The following is a 16428-nucleotide window of genomic DNA, read 5'->3' on the forward strand; positions in this document are numbered from 1 at the left end:
CTTTTTTATTAAGGTAAGATTCACATCACATAAAATTCTCCATCTCAACCATTTACAGTGTGTCATTTAGTGACTTTTAGTGCATTTACAATGTTTGCAAGCATCACCACCATCTAATTCCAGAACATTTTTATCACCCTGAACAGAAATCACGTTCTCACTAAGAAGTTCCTCTTTATTTCACCTTCCCTCAGTCACCTCGCCACTACTAACTGACTTTCTGTCTCTATGGATTTGGCTATTCTGGACTTTTGACATAAGTGGAATCATATGATACAGAAGTAGTCTTCTGTGTCTGGCTACTTTCACTTTGCATAGTGTTTTCAAGGTTCATCTGTGTTATATTATGTATCACAACTTCATTCCCTTTTATGACTGACAAAGGCCCCATTGTTCAGATTGAATGTATTTGTTTTATCCATTCATCAGTTGATATGCATTTGATATGAGTTGTTTCCATTTTGGGGGCTAATGTAAATAATGCCACTATAACATTTATTTACAAGTTTTGGGTTGAACATCTGTTTTCAATTCTTTTTGGTTTATGCTGAAGAGTAGGAATGGTTCATTTGATAATTCTACATTTATCTTTTTGAGGAACTGCCAATCTGTATTCTACAGAGGCTACACCATTTTACATTCTCACTAGCAATGCATTAGGGTTCCAATTTCTCCGCATCCTCACCAACATGTTATTTCTCATTTTTAAGAAATTACAGTCATCCTGGTGGGTGTGAAATAGAACAATAAGAAGGAATTGAAAAATTATTTCCTTTCACTCCCTTTCCTACCCAAGTTCAAGCTCAGCTTCAGATTCCAGAGGAAATAGTATGTGTGGAAGTCCAGAAGGAAGAATAGAGTTTGAAAAAGCATAAGACACACAGGGTGATTATAGCATGAGGCGGATGTAAGGAGGAAAGGGGAGAGGAAAGAGGAGAGGAAAGGGGAGAGGTGGTCAGCGAACACCATGCAAAAACTGGTTAGCACCAACAATGCTGTAAAAGGCTTTGAAGATATATTAGGGCATCTGAGTTTTCTTCCAAGAAAAATGGGCAACCTGAATGATTTTTTTTTTTGAGAGAGAGAGAGAGAAAGCGTGCGCATGCACACTAGAGCATGGGTGGAGGGGGGCGTGAGGGGAGAAAGAGAGAGAGAAGGAGAGAGAGAGAATCCCAAGCAGGCTCTGTGCTGACATGGGCCTTGATCTGTGAGATCATGACCTGAGCCAAAACCAAGAGTTGGTTGCTTAACCCAATGAGTTACCCAGGTGTCCCGTGAATAATTTTTAAGTAGAGGATTGACATAATCTAATTGGGGTTTAGTAAGATCATTCTAGTTTCTGAGTAAAAAATGGATGGGAAAGAGAATAATTTGTAGTTAGCAAATTCCAAATGGGGCTGTTGAAAAGATTCAGGACACACACAGAGAAAGAGGTAATCGTATTTTAATGTGAAACATGTGAGTGAATTTAAAGGATATTCAGAAAACATAATCAATAATAAGTGAATTTTGGTTCATGTTTATTGTGAAGTTTCAGTTGGATAACGAGGAGGAGCTACCAAATACAGAGTTGGCTATGTGGGATAGAGAATTGGGAGTAGAGCTTTAGATGTGGGAATTTTCAGAATGCAGATGGTTATTGAATTTATGAGCTTACTGAGTGGTAAACAACCTGTGAACAAAGTACTATTTTTTCTTTTCTTTCCTTTTCAAAATGTATTTAAAGAGGACATTGAAACAGGATAAAAGGACCAAAGGAAGTGTAAACCTATCTTGCATTTATACTTTTGATCATAGAAAATTAGGATACTTCCATCTGATGTCTGCCATTTTCTAGGGACTTGAAAAATCCTTACCTTTCTTACTGTAATTCTACCAATGATTTTCTCCAACAGAATTAAGGTCTTGAAATTCATGGGAATTGAATCCGTATTGGAGGGCTTCCTGCTACTGATTTACATAAGAAATTCTATTAAATCAATATGATTACTTGACTTTTCATAATTTTTTCTCTCCATGTTCTCAGCCCAGAGTCACTTCATCCCTTTAGGAAAGAGTAGGAGGATGACCTTGTCCCTGATCTGCTTGGTTTTTACACCATAAATGATGGGATTGAGTGCAGGAGGGATTGCCACATAGAGGTTGGCAAACATGATGTGAAAGGTGCGAGAGATATTGTGTCCGAAGCGATGAGTGAGGACAGAGAACATGGCTGGTGTGTAGAATATGAGAATGACACAGACATGGGAACCGCAGGTGCTGAGGGCTTTCTGGCAGGCATCTCTGGATGGAAGATGGAAAACAGCATGAAGGATGAGAGCATAGGAAATACCAATGAGGACCAGGTCTGAGATAATAGTCATCACAGGCACAGCAAAACCATACCAGATGTTGATGGAGATGTCAGCACAGGCGAGTCGGGCAACCCCTATATGTTCACAGTATGTGTGAGGGATGATATGTGACTTGCAGAAGGGCAAACGCTTCACCAGGAAAACAACAGGCAAAATGACACCAAAGCTCCGACCCACAATGCCCACCATGATCTTGACAATTGTCCTTGGTGTCAAAACACTTGTGTATCTCAAAGGGCAGCAAATGGCCATGTAACGGTCAAATGCCATGCCCAACAAAATGGCGGAGTCCAGAAAAAAGCTGAAGTGAAGAAAGAACAACTGGGTAAGGCAACCAGGAAAAGTGATTTTCTGAGCTTTCAACCAGAATATGCCAAGTGTTTTGGGGACACACGTGGTGCACAATACGAGGTCTGCAGAGGCCAACATGGAGAGAAAGAAGAACAGGGGTTCGTGGAGGCTGTGGTCCACAGTGATGAGGTAAAGAAGGATGCCATTACCAGCAAGGGCCACCAGATAGATAGTGAAGAAAGGAATCCCAATCCAGATGTGGAATTGCTCCAGCCCTGGGATCCCCACCAAAATGAAAGAACCTGGATTGAAACTTGTCAGATTCAATGTGGCCATCGTGGTAACTGTAATTCCTTGAAGACAAAATGTAATTTTTTTTCCTAGAACTGAGTGGCCATAAATTCCCTTTAAGTCTTTTCCAGAACTAAAATCCTTTCATTCCCAACACATAACAAACACTAAGGCAAACACAACCTACTTCTTGTCACAATCTCTGTAGCATTTACCAAAGGCTGCCAAGAGACATCAACTAAATCAATAATTCCCTATCTATAGACATTACCATAACGGTATTGTTACTATATTGGGACTATGTCCCACCAGATCCATGACCTGGGATCATTACTGGCCCCTTGTTGTCAACTAAAGTTCCAAGTTCAGTCTGAAATTTCTCAAAGCTGTAAGTATTGAGTATCCTACCTGGCATAAGTCTCAGTAACATCTTACTGAGATATCCATTCAAAGAAATAACAGGGGTCAGGTGCGAATTAGCAAATCTGCATTCCTTATTGCCAGTGCATCATTAGGACTCTGGAAAACCAGCCTACTACTGCCTATTTGCCCCACTTCTTCAATATCTGGAGGAAAATTTTCACCTAAATATTCTTCGGTCAATTCAACAATTCTCCACAACTCATTATTTTTTCACCTGCCAACTTCCTGACCAGCTACCTTATTCTTTCATCACATCATTCTCCCACCACTGGAGCATGGTGATCTGAGGGTTGACTGGGGCTCTTCTTTCTCTTTCAGTCCCTGTGTCTCATCTGCCAGCTCTTCTGATCCTCTTTAAAATCCCTGTTTGATCTGCCTACTCCACTTCTTCTCCACTTCCTCACCTAATCGCTTCAAATCATTAATCATTAATCGCTTATTGGAGCCATGCAATAAGACATCCATTCCATTCTTTCAGTATCTTGCAAGCGTTTTTCTTTATCTCATGCTGCCAGATTTCTCTCTTAAAATATGAAATTATTAAGACACTCACAACCTTATTTAAAAATTTGTAACTGCCATTACACCTACAGAATATATTTTATCTCCTGCTTGGGAGGCAATAGTTTCCTTTCATATTTTAGTTCTACCTATGTGAATGTGTCTCTCATTCTTCCCTACAAGGCATCCATATAGGCTTCCATAGATTTCTCCATCATTCCTACATCTCATTGCTTGGATTGCTGCCTTTTCTATCAGTGCAATATTGTCTTCTCTCAACATGTGTAAATTCTATTCCTTGCTCCTGATCCTTACAAGCACTAATGTCTCCAGGAAACCTTCTCCAGTAATCCTAAACCATGCAGTCCATTCCCCTGCTTAAAATCACAGCTCTTAATCATTTTACCAAAAAAAAAAATCAGATGGCTGTATTGAATTTTACATGATTTTCCTGGATTCTCTTTCCTAGATATATGAGCATCTTCTGTTAATGATTGGGAATCCCTCTCGAAGACAAATTTTCTGTTCTCATGTTTCTCTTCCAGAGTAAAAGAAGGCAAGATTTCACATAGAATAACCATTCATACAATCTAAGGAATAAAACTGTTATTCCATTGTTTACTTATTTTTTCACTGTGTCCTCTTTGGGCCAGAAAGTATTGAATATATATATCTGTGTACACACACACACACACACACACACACACACACACAAATATCCTTGGCTTATTTTTGCTTCCACCATCTTCAAAGACAATAAAAGTGAATTGAGTGTTTTTTTTCAAATCTCATTCTAACCTCTGTAGTCACATCTCTGTCTCTCTCTACAAACTTTTCTGTCTCCCTCTTCTACTTATAAGACCACTGCAATTACATCAGACTCACTCAGATAATCCAGTATAATATCCCTATTTTAAAGTCAAGTGATTAGCAACCATAAATCTCCTTTGACATATAAATAACTTACGAGCAGGTTCTAGGGGTTAGGGTATGCATATCTTTGCAGGGCCATTCATTAATCTAGCTACCATAACCTTTTTCTGGATCTTCCCCATCTGTCTCCCCAAGACCCCTATCACAATTACCACATTCAGATAATACTCACAGACACCTTATTCCGATGTTAGAAAACCAATAAAGGGCTTGAAGAGGATAAGTTCAAGATGAGAACAGAAAGGTGCAGGAGGTAACACCATTGGGGAGGACATGTAAAAAGAAAGAAGCATACCTAGATGAGAGGTGAGGGATGGGAACAAAGAAATTTAATTCCACCCAGGAAAGACAGACACACCTGCACAGCATAACTTTTTATTTCTCATTGTTTTTCTCAGGGGATGGAAAGACTTCAAAGTGAGGGCTCTGAAATATAGGGAGACTCCAGGGACTCCAGTCAACAGTGAATACTATTAGGATTAGTGCGTAAATGTTTACATTAATATTTTCCTGATCTAGAAATGACATCATATATAAACATGCTTTGATTCAGAGTTTTAGATAGAGAGGAGAAACCAGGAAGTGCTAGAATTCCTGTGTAGACTAGTCATTCACAGATCATCAAAAAATAATTTTTGAAAGAAAAAACAAATTAAAGTAACTAGGCTCCTGGTTCTGACTGGGGAGAATGGTGTGATAATAACCCTTTAAATTCTGGATCCCAAATGTTTATGTGAATGTTTGGAGAAAAGACAGTAGACTGGTTAGGGATGTGGGTAAGTTCTGATCATATGCTTGTAGATATAAACATCACCTTTTAGCCCATTGGATAGGGCTTTCCGGTTTCTAGTTGTAACTGCATCGAGGTACTTCTTAGACTGAAGAAATTCTGACTTCTGAGCAAGAAGAGTTAAACTTTTGCATAAACCACTTCCTCAGGTCATTGCAGACTATTCAATGTTTACCATAGGGCTGGAGATGTATCATTAATGTTCAGAGGCTTATGGCAGAAACCTTAAAGTTCTTCTTGAAACAGCTTTCTCTCACTTCCCTTGTTTTCTTTCATTTTATTGATTCTATTAAATGCATCGCTAAAAAGAACTACTTCTAGTCTTAGTGTCTTACACCTTTCACATTTGAATTGTCTTGTGTAACAGTATAATAAACATATAGGGAAGAGCAAGCTTTGCATACTACAGAAAGAGCTGAAGTTACATTGTAATTTTGTGGTGCTAACTAAGCTCTCCATTTCACTGAATCAGATAAAAATAACAAGTTCAGAATACCTTCAGGGAAAATAGACCAGCTATTAAAGGTTGTAAAGCTGGGTGTATCAACTGTGGCACAGAAAAATGGGTAAAGTAACTTCCTGCTTCCCTAAAGATATACTCTTTTGTCTCTGCTATGTCCCCGAGTTCTTGCAGATCTCTCAGCAACTTACATGAAATTGACTTTCTCTCATCTCAACCAGTCAGAGTGGAAATTCTGTAGCAAAAAATCAAATTGAGCACACAGGGACACCAATCTGGTTCATTCCAACAATATAGAAAAAGAAATTTAACATTTTAAATTAAAAACACATGGTATACATAAAAACTCCATTTAAAAAAATCAAAGTAAAATAGTAACACATTGAAACATTTTAAAACTATACTGCTGTATCCAAGAAGAGCCTAAGGGAGACATGACAACTCAATATAATGAGGTTTCCTGGACAGGACTCTGGGTCAGAAAAAGGACATCAATTAAATCTAGAGAAATCTACTATGGCTGTTTGTACTAAATTCTCCTTTGTCTCTGACCTAGGATTCCTGTGTCTTCCACCAGCCACCATGAAATGAATAACTTGTTAGTTTGCAAGTAGAAGAAAATTTCATACTCCTCACAGTTCTTGACACAGACAATTTGGGATATAAAATAAATATACTCTGAGTGGAAAAACAGGTAAACAAAATATCCCTAAGAAACAGTGACTCACAGACATAAAAACTATCTTTACTATTGTCTGTCCTCTTTATTAAGCCATCAATATTATAATTCTTTGGAACAAACAAATGTAATTATAAAATGACTTGTTGAAAATGGAGCAGATATATACCATTCTAGAATGCTATATCATGATAAGTAGTGTTGAGTTACAGCTCTTACTTTTTTTTTTATTTTTAAAAATGTTTATTTATTTATTTTGAGAGAGAGAGAGAAAGAGCAGGGGAGGGGCAGAGAGAGAGGGAGAGAGAGAATCCCAAGCAGGCTCCACACAGTTGGCACAAGCCTGATGCGGGACTCAAACTCATGAACACTGAGATCATGACCTGAGCCAAAACCAAGAGTCTGATGCTCAACTGACTGGGCCACCCAGGTGCCCCTTGAGTTACAACTCTTTCTAATAAACATGAGTTACTTCCTGAACTTACAAAACATGTAGTAAATGCTCAAAAAATGTTTATTATTATTGGCTCTTGTATATAATAAAGAATATATATGTATGTATATACAGGATACATATACATATATGTACATACACATACGTGTACACATATGTACATACATGTGTGTACATATACGTATATGTATATACAGGCTTTTGCCACTTTTATTCAACAGTGTACTGGAGGTCTTAGCCAAGGAAATTAGGCAAAAATAAAAAATAAAAGGCATCTAGATTGGAAGAGAATAAGTAAAACTATCTCAATTTATAGAGGACCTGACCTTGATATAGAAATTCCTAAGGAATCCACTAAAAATAATTATTAGAACTAGCAAATGAGTTTATCAAGGTTGAAGGTCAATATACAATATTTAAGATCAATATACAAAATTGTTTATATTTCTATTCATTTGTAATGAACAATCTAATAACAAATTAGAAAAATGATTCAATTTATAAGAACATCATAAAGAATAAAATACTTAGGAAGAAGTTTAAGAAGTATAAATTTTATACTCTGAGAGATAGAAAATATTGTTGAAAAAAATTAAAAGAGATCTAAATAAATGGGAAAATTTCCCATGTTCAGGGATGGAAAACTCAACACTGTGAAGATGACAATACTTCCTAAACTGATCTGCAGATTCAACTCAATCCCTACCAGAATCACAGCAGAATTCTTCACAGAAATTAGCAAACTAGGGGCACCTGGGTGGTTCATCAATTGGACGTCGGACTTCAGCTCAGGTCATGATCTCACGGATTGTGCATTTAAGCCCCACATCGGGCTCCTTGCTGGCGGTGCATAGCCTGCTTGGGATTCTCTCTCCCTATCTTTCTGCCCCTCCCCAGCTTGCACTTTTTCTCTCTCTCAAAATAAATAAATAAACAAACAAACAAAAAAAGAAAATTAACAAACTGATGCTAAAATCCATATGGAGTCACAAGGGATGCAGAAGAGTCAAATCAACTCTAAAAGAGTAAAATAGGACTTGTACTTCCTGACTTTAATTTTTTTTTAATGTTTCATTTATTTTTGAGACAGAGAGAGATAGAGCATGAGCAGGGGAGGAGCAGAGAGAGAAGGAGACACAGAATGCGAAGCAGGCTCCAGGCTCTGAGCTGTCAGCACAGAGCCCCACGCTGGGCTCGAACTCTCAAACTGTGAGATCATGACCTGAGCCGGAGTCTGATGCTTAACAGACTGAGCCACCCAGGCGCCCCTCATACTTCCTGGCTTTAAAACTTGTTATAAAGCCATAGTGATCAAGAACATGTGGTGCTAGCACAAGAATAGGCAATTCAATCAATGGAAACTTCTAAAGTTCTTTCACATTCATTGTCTCAGTTGGCACTTTAAAAAGTCATAAACACACATGGACACACACATGTGTGCACACCACATCCATTTCAGTCCCAGCTGCAATCTGACACTTTGTGAAGCCTCCCCTAACTTTACCAGGCAGAATTATTCTTCTGGCCTCTGGATTCCATAGCACTTTGTATCACTACTTTATGGTAATTACTAGTACCCGCTCATGGTAAGAGGACATGATTCCCTTACCTATTTACCTGAAATGCTTACCAAAAAAGGGATCAATCTTGTCAAATTGTTGAATGAGCAAGACTAGGGACAATGATTCCTATATATCCTTTCCTTCCTGATGCTATATGAGTGCAATAGATTTTTAGGGGCAGTGAAGGAGTGAAAAGAGAGTGAAGGTTAAAAAGACACAGAGATTTGAAGACAGGCACTAGGCAGATAATGAATGAAAGAAGCCCAAGAGGAAAATGCCTTAGGGAAGACAAAATGATGAGAGGAAGAGAGAAGAGAGAGGGGGGTTGAAGGCATGGAGGAGAATGAGTATTGAAGCAGGAAATGCAAAAACAGGTTCAAAGGAAACTCTCATGCTAAGAGCCTCTGAGTTGGTGCTGACCACCACTGCCCACTCCCTAAGATGCTCAGTGTCTATCAATAGATTTCTTCTCTCTGGCTCTATGCCAGAGCATATCCTTGCCTGCCTTAGATCCTTGTGTTGAACAGAAGCATATCGGCCCAGATGGCAGGGAAGGGATTTGAAACTAAGGGAGGAAAGGGGACACCAAGGGAGGAGAATCCCCATTCCCAAAGGAGAAGAGGAAATAAACACCATATGGAGCAAGGCCCAAGATTCAACTCTATATATGGAGGAAGTTGAGCTGTGTATGAAATGTTGACTTGAGAAACTGTGATTCTGAGAAGGAGGCCTCAGGGAGGTAAGTGTGGGTCACACATTTTCAGGATGGAGAAGAGGTGACTAATATGGAGGAATGGATGGGAAATGGGTACAAGATAAGTAGACAGCTTTGTAGCAACGTTCAAGGAGAAGTGATGGGTGAAGAGGAAGAATGGGCTAGGTCACTTTGTTCTCCTGTGGAGTGAGATGGGGGAAGAGCAGTTTGAAGGGTCACTTTACAGGTGAGGATGTGAGACTAATGAGCAAATAGTCCTTGGCTGGTAAGGAGGATGCAAGAATCATAAATGACACACAACTCTATCCTCAGACATTGAGAAACAATGGGGGAAATGTTATTTTATTGCAGGTGTAGGGGGAGGGGGAGCATTTATAAAGGATAACATTCCGGGGCGCCTGGGTGGCTCAGTTGGTTGGGCATCAGATTTCAGCCCAGGTCACGATCTCGTGGTTCATGAGTTCAAGCCCCGCATCAGGCTCTGTGCTGACAGCTCACACAGCACAGATTCTGTGTCTCCCCCTCTCTCTGCCCCTCCCCTGCTCATTCTCTGTCTCTCCCTCTCTCTCAAAAATAAATAAACATTAAAAAAAATTTAAAAAAAAAAGGATAACATTCCTGAATGGAACAGTCAGGTAAAGGATTCAAAAACAAGTGGGAGTACAAATTCATTGGAATAGAAGGAACACGTTTTTTGGTGATTTCCCCAAAGCACAGAGAAGCAAGAATGAGAGGGCAAGAGAACTGGGCATACAAGCAGCGGAGGGTCTGAAAACAGGAGCTGCCGGAGAAAAAACCTAAAGTGGGGCTTTTGGGGATGCTACCCAGTTTGGGGGTGCAGGAACATCAAGCGTGCCTGAACTGGAGTGAAAACACAAGTCCCATGGATTAGCGATAGGGAGGTGCTGTCAACAAAGGCTGCCTTGGAGGCTGACTATCTAGGAGGAGAACCGGAACTGGAGAAGCAAAGTTTGCATAGGGGCCAATGTGACCCACAGAGGTGGGAGCAGGTGGCGGAGGATGCACGTGGTGAGTGATGTGGGAAGCATGAGTGCAAAAGGCACAGGACAAGAAGAGAGTGTGAGAACAGAGGATCTGTGATTACAAACCCATGATTTTTATGGCATGAGTGTGTGTCCCTGACAGTGTGAACTTATACGGCTGTGTGGGTAGAAACCTACCTATTGTCTCATTTTTGTTAGCATTCACTACATGTCAACTCTATCCCAGACACCAGTGGATAAGACGCAGCCCCGACCCTGAAGGAGCTTCACAATATATTAGGGCTGAAAATACTTCAATGTGATAAGTGGAGAGAGAGGTAATTGCAGGGGAACATAGGTGCACAGAAGAAGCACATAGCCCAGCCTTGAGGGATGAAGAAAGTCTTCCTGAATGAGAAATATAAACTGGGTAAATAAAAGTGAGGAAGGAGATAGAGGAAGCAAATTGTAAACTCAGAGGCATGCATTTGATCCAATATTAGAAGAGCAAGTGGGCAAGTTATTTGTGAGAATCATTCAGGCAGAAGGAAATTAGTATCTGTAATCAAGTAAGTACCATGCTCAAAATTATCTGTAGGAAACATAACTTATGCATAGAATCTGGCTTAGATAGTGGAAGGACTGCAGACTAGTTGGGGCGAGGATGGGGGTAAGTGGATCTGAAGCCTGGAAAACAATATGGATGGCAGATATAGATTTGGAAAGTACTAGCATAGGTGGGCTAAATGAAGCTAAGGCAGTGGACCAGATTAGCCAGGGGAAACGGGCAGTAAGGAGAGGTTAGAGACACCTGATAGCAAATACCTGACAGCAAATCCTGCTGGGACAGAATCACCCTTAATATGGACTGGAAAGGAAGATCAGGAGACTGGAAAAGCACCAGGGGAGGGTAGAGACGTCAAAGCCCAAAGAGATGTGTATGGAAGGACTGACTTTGAATATTTATTTTTGAGAGACAGAGAGAGACAGAGCATGAGTATGGGAGGGACAGAGAGAAAGGGAAACACAGAATCCAAAGCAGGCTCCAGGTTCTGAGCTGTCAGCACAGAGCCCAACGTGGGGCTCGAACTCATGAACTGCTGCGTCTTATTCACTGGTGTCTGGGATAGAGTTGATATGTAGTGAATACTAACAAAAATGAGAGAATAGGAAGGTTTCCACTCACACTCACACCTGAGCCAAAGTCAGACGCTTAACCGATTGAGCCACCCAGGCGTCGCTGGAAGGACTGACTTTGGAAAAAAGGAAGAAAGACGCAACAGTAAGTAGTGGGACAGATTAGTAGAATAAGATATTTTTATGACAGCTGTTGTTATTTTTTGTTTGTTTTCAAGGTTATAAAGATTTGAATGTTTATAAATGCAAAAGATCTAAGAAGGAAGATCCAAGAATTTAGGAGAAACTGAAGATATAGAAGAGAGGGGATACATTGGCAGAACAAAGTCCCTGAGGAGGTAGGAAAGAGGGGATTCAGAGGATAGATGGGGAAATTATCCTTTTAGACATACATACACAGTTACACGCATATGCACATATGTATATATGCACATGTACAAGTATACAGGTGTGTGTATTTATCCATCTGGTTTTAAAAATAATTTAAGACCACACACACAAAAAGTAACTATGGGAGGTGCTGGATAATAAGTTAATTAACTTGATTGTGGCAATAATTTGACAATGTACACTTTGAATATATACAATTTTTACTTGCCTATTATTCAAATAAGTTAAAATTTAAAAAGCAAACTATAGATTTATTTTGAGAAAGCTGATGTCTTAACAATCACTTGGGTCCTCTGACTTGTATACATGGTGTACATCTCCATCTTTTTATGTTCTAAAAAATCTCAGCAGTAGTTTGCAGCTCTCAGTGTAGGGGCTTTGCAAACTTCAGTTACATTTATTTTTAAGTATGTGGTTTGTTAACATACATTTTGTATGCTTTTATGTTTATATTGTAATGGAACTTTTAAAATTTAATTTTCCAGTTGTTTGCTGCCAGCATAGAAAGTCACAATTGATTTATATTATCTCTAAATAAATCAGTAAAATAACTTGAAGGGGCTTTTTTATACCTAAGTGAAGTAAAATGTATTCCAGCTCTAACAAAGGAATCGTTGAAGCACAGGAAAAACAGTCACACGGCTTTCTCTAAAACTGGAGGAAATGAGAGGAGAATGGGTGCAGAGATAAGTCTGTAAACAGAGTGGAATAATTGTATGAGGAGTTGGCTCCCGACAAAGTTGAGGTCTGGGTTATACAGGAGGAAAGTTCAGTTGATAGAAGAATAGGAATTTGGGCAGTGGGGTTCCTTCTGCCCAAGGAACGTTCGTTGTGAGAACGTTGGAGAGGGCTGAGGGGTCAAGTGGCTTAATTCGTAGTACCGACTGTATGGTCCTGTCATTTTCTCCACATCCTGACCATGTGAGCTGAGGATCACACTGGTTAGATGCAGCAGAAGTCTAGGCATTTCCAGGGAGAATGCTGCAAAACCAGTCGGAACTGAGAAGCTATTGATCCCGGAAGATGGGATGGGCATCTGGACCAGACACGGAGGAAAGGGAAAAAGTCTTGTATCAGTGGCTCGGAAACTTTAGCATGAGTCAGAGTCACCTGGTGGCCTCGCTAAAAAGTAGATTGCTGCCTCGAAGCCCAGGTTCTGACTCATGAGATTTGTGGTAGGGTTCAAGAATCTGCAAGTTCCCTAATGATGCTGGTGATGCTGATCAGAGGACCTCACCTTCTGAAGCATCACACCACACCTTCCTTCTTGTTCCTGGTGACTGCATCACACTTCAGAGCCAGATGGGTGATTAAGGAGGCACCACACAGTTTAATAAGGCTTCCAAAGACAAAATCTCATGTGATATGCCAATAGGACAACAATCATGCTCATTTAAAAGATTAGAAAATTGTTTCTTAGAAACCACAGTGAAGTGTCCAAAATTACACAGTGTAATTGACAGAGCAGATCTCTGACCCAGGATTTTTTTTTTGTTTTTTTGCACATAATGTCTAGTGTTCTTTCTAAATGCCACAGCTGCCTTCACCGCCTCCATACTTGTCAGAGCATCAGTGATGGGGGAAAGAGATATAGTGTCTGCAGTGCCCACAGCCCCCAATCCTACTCTTCCACATGGTCTGATAAGAAGAGGTAACTGTTGCTTGGTGGCAGACTGTGGCCCTTCTGTGCAGAGCCTGAGCTTTTGCAGAGTTCATTACAGTTCACATACCTGGAGAGATTATAGAGATTGTTTTGGTGTTCTAGCTATTCCTGTTCTTTTCAGAACCTGTGACACTGTACTGAGTCTGGCAAGGTTTTCGAGCCCCACAAAGCTCTTAGAACTATGTCAAAAACCTCTGAATAAGAACACAGAGCCTTTCTGTGGGCAGGGTCTATAACCGTGCACATCGTGCAGAGCCCGTGTGTAATTGTCTACAGAGAATATGCCTGTGCCCACCCCATAGTGGTTGTAGGACCTGTGTGTACAGACCTTGTGGTTGTTTGCAAGAGTTTGCAACTGTTCACTCTGCTAGTGTGTACAAAGTCTGAAGTTATGTTTCCCCTCTGGCACAGGCGAGGGCTCTGAAGAAAATCATGGCCCTTTCATCTGCCAGGAGCACGGCTGCCGTGAACGACTCTGACACTCGCACGACAGGCTGCCTCCTCACTGGCATCCCTGGGCTGGAGCACCTGCACATCTGGCTCTCCATCCCCTTCTGCGCCATGTATGTAGCCGCCCTGGCAGGGAACGGCATTTTAATTGGTATCGTCCTCTCGCAGCCAAGCCTGCGCGAGCCCATGTACATATTCCTGTCCATGCTGGCCAGTGCAGATATCTTGCTCTCCACTTCCACGATGCCCAAAACACTGGCCAACTTCTGGCTAGGTTCCAGCCACATTTCCTTTGATGGCTGCCTCACCCAAATGTTCTTCATCCACTTCCTCTTTGTGGCCGACTCTGCAGTCCTGCTGGCCATGGCCTTTGACCGCTTTGTGGCCATCTGCTCCCCTCTGCGATATACCACAGTCCTCACGAGCACCGTCATTGGGAAGATCGTCGCTGCCACCCTGACCCGCAGCCTCATCATCATGTTTCCATCCATCTTTCTTCTCAAGCGCCTGCGCTATTGCCGGATCAACATCATTGCACACACTTTTTGTGAGCACATGGGCATCGCCCGTCTCTCTTGTTCTGATATCTCCATCAATGTCTGGTACGGGTTGGCAGCTGCCCTACTCTCCACAGGCCTGGACATCATCCTTATCGCTGTTTCCTACATTCACATCCTCCGAGCTGTCTTCCGCCTCCCTTCTCGAAATGCCCGGTCCAAGGCCCTGAGCACATGTGGCTCCCACGTCTGTGTCATCTTACTCTTCTACATCCCTGACCTTTTCTCTGTCTTTGCCTACAGGTTCGGTGGGAGACGCATCCCACGCTATGTCCATATCCTCCTGGCCAACCTCTATGTGGTCATCCCGCCTATGCTCAATCCTATTATTTATGGAGCAAGGACCAAGCAGATTTGGGAAGGGGCTAAACAAATGTTTTCACATCTTGCCAAGGAATCTAAATAAGTGTTCTCAACTTGACCTTAACTTAATCCCTTTCTGTATCTATTAATTGATCCTATGTTCACCCTAACCTCGTCTCTACGTCTTCCAGTTATCGCTATGCTATTATCATCTATGTCCCAATTAATTCACATACATGCTCTACTCAAACCCACCTTTGATTTCTTTTCTTAGAAATCTACAGTAACAGCCACCCCACCTTCTTCTACCTATTATTCAATATCTTCTGGTCCTCCACCGTCTCAGGAGAAATTGGTTAGGGTAAGGGTGATAAGTTATTTGGAGTTTCCCATCCAAACAGGACTTTTCTCAGTATCCACTTGCATTTTCTCCTTAATGTGTGTATGAGAGATATGTATTATATATTCTATAATATATATTTTATAATACATACAATATGTATAAATATATATTATGTATATATATAGTATAAAAGTGCTTGGTATATAATAAATGCTTGACAAATGATAGCTTTATTTGTATTCTTGCTTTAATTATTATTAATTAATAGCTCATTCAACTCAATTAATAGCTCATTATCTCATAATTAATAAAAAGTTGTCCCGAGACCCAAGCAGATTGCATAATCATACATGAATTTTATTTCTACATAGAGGAATAGGAAAGGGAAAACAAGATTTAAAAAAAATCTAATTTTTATAATAACTGAATTCAACCAAATATAATGTTTAAATATCAAAATTAAATGCCTTTAGAAATTGTTGTAGATGTTGCTTTAATTACATCTGCTCCAGGGGCACCTGGGTGGCTCAGTCAGTTAAACACACAACTCTTGATTTTGGCTCAGGTCATGATCTCAGGATTGTGGGATTGAGTCCTGCACAAGGCTCCACATGGAGACTGCTTGAATTCTCTCTCCACCCATCCTCTCCCCCACTTGTGTGCATGCTCCCACGCTCTCTCTCTCTCTCTCTAAAATAAAAACAAAAATAAACAAGTACACCTACTACAAAACACATATACTTAATCACTGTTTTGCAGATACACTAAATTCATCTCCTCCTCAAATCCCTGGTACCTGTTAATTGGTTGCCTGAAACATCCTCTTCCTATATCTTTTTTATTTTTTGAAAGAGAGAGAGAGACAGAGAGACAGAGAGACAGAGACAGAGAGAGAGAGAGAGCACCTGTGCATGCACAAGTAGGGGAAGGGCATAGGGAGAGGGAGGGAGAGAATCTTTAGCAGGCTCCATGCTCATGACCTAAGGCCAAAATCAGGAGTCAAAGGCTTAACCAACTGAGCACTCTGATGATCCACTCTCTTCTTAATCTTTACATTACTCTCCTTTCCTTCAGTTTTCTGTTTATATGTCTCTTCCACAGAGACATCACTATGATCTTCCAATAAAAAATGCCTTCCCCCCTTTTTTT

The 16428-nt window shown here is 40.6% G+C and overlaps 2 protein-coding genes across 2 annotated transcripts; one reads left to right on the top strand and one right to left on the bottom strand.

Moving 5' to 3' along the window:
* Positions 1-2033: 2033 nt before the first annotated feature.
* On the bottom strand, positions 2034-2984 carry LOC122200198 (olfactory receptor 52H1-like). The gene has a single exon (XM_042905675.1). It carries the CDS (start codon positions 2979-2981, stop codon positions 2034-2036), a length of 948 nt encoding a protein of 315 aa, XP_042761609.1. The 5' UTR covers positions 2982-2984.
* Positions 2985-14034: 11050 nt separating this feature from the next.
* Positions 14035-15220, top strand: LOC122200065 (olfactory receptor 52B6). The gene has a single exon (XM_042905484.1). The coding sequence runs from the start codon at positions 14059-14061 to the stop codon at positions 15037-15039; it is 981 nt and encodes a 326-aa protein (XP_042761418.1). The 5' UTR covers positions 14035-14058; the 3' UTR covers positions 15040-15220.
* The last annotated feature ends 1208 nt before the right edge of the window (positions 15221-16428 follow it).

The sequence above is a fragment of the Panthera leo genome, chromosome D1 (genome assembly GCF_018350215.1).
Source record: "Panthera leo isolate Ple1 chromosome D1, P.leo_Ple1_pat1.1, whole genome shotgun sequence".
Lineage (NCBI taxonomy): Eukaryota > Metazoa > Chordata > Mammalia > Carnivora > Felidae > Panthera > Panthera leo.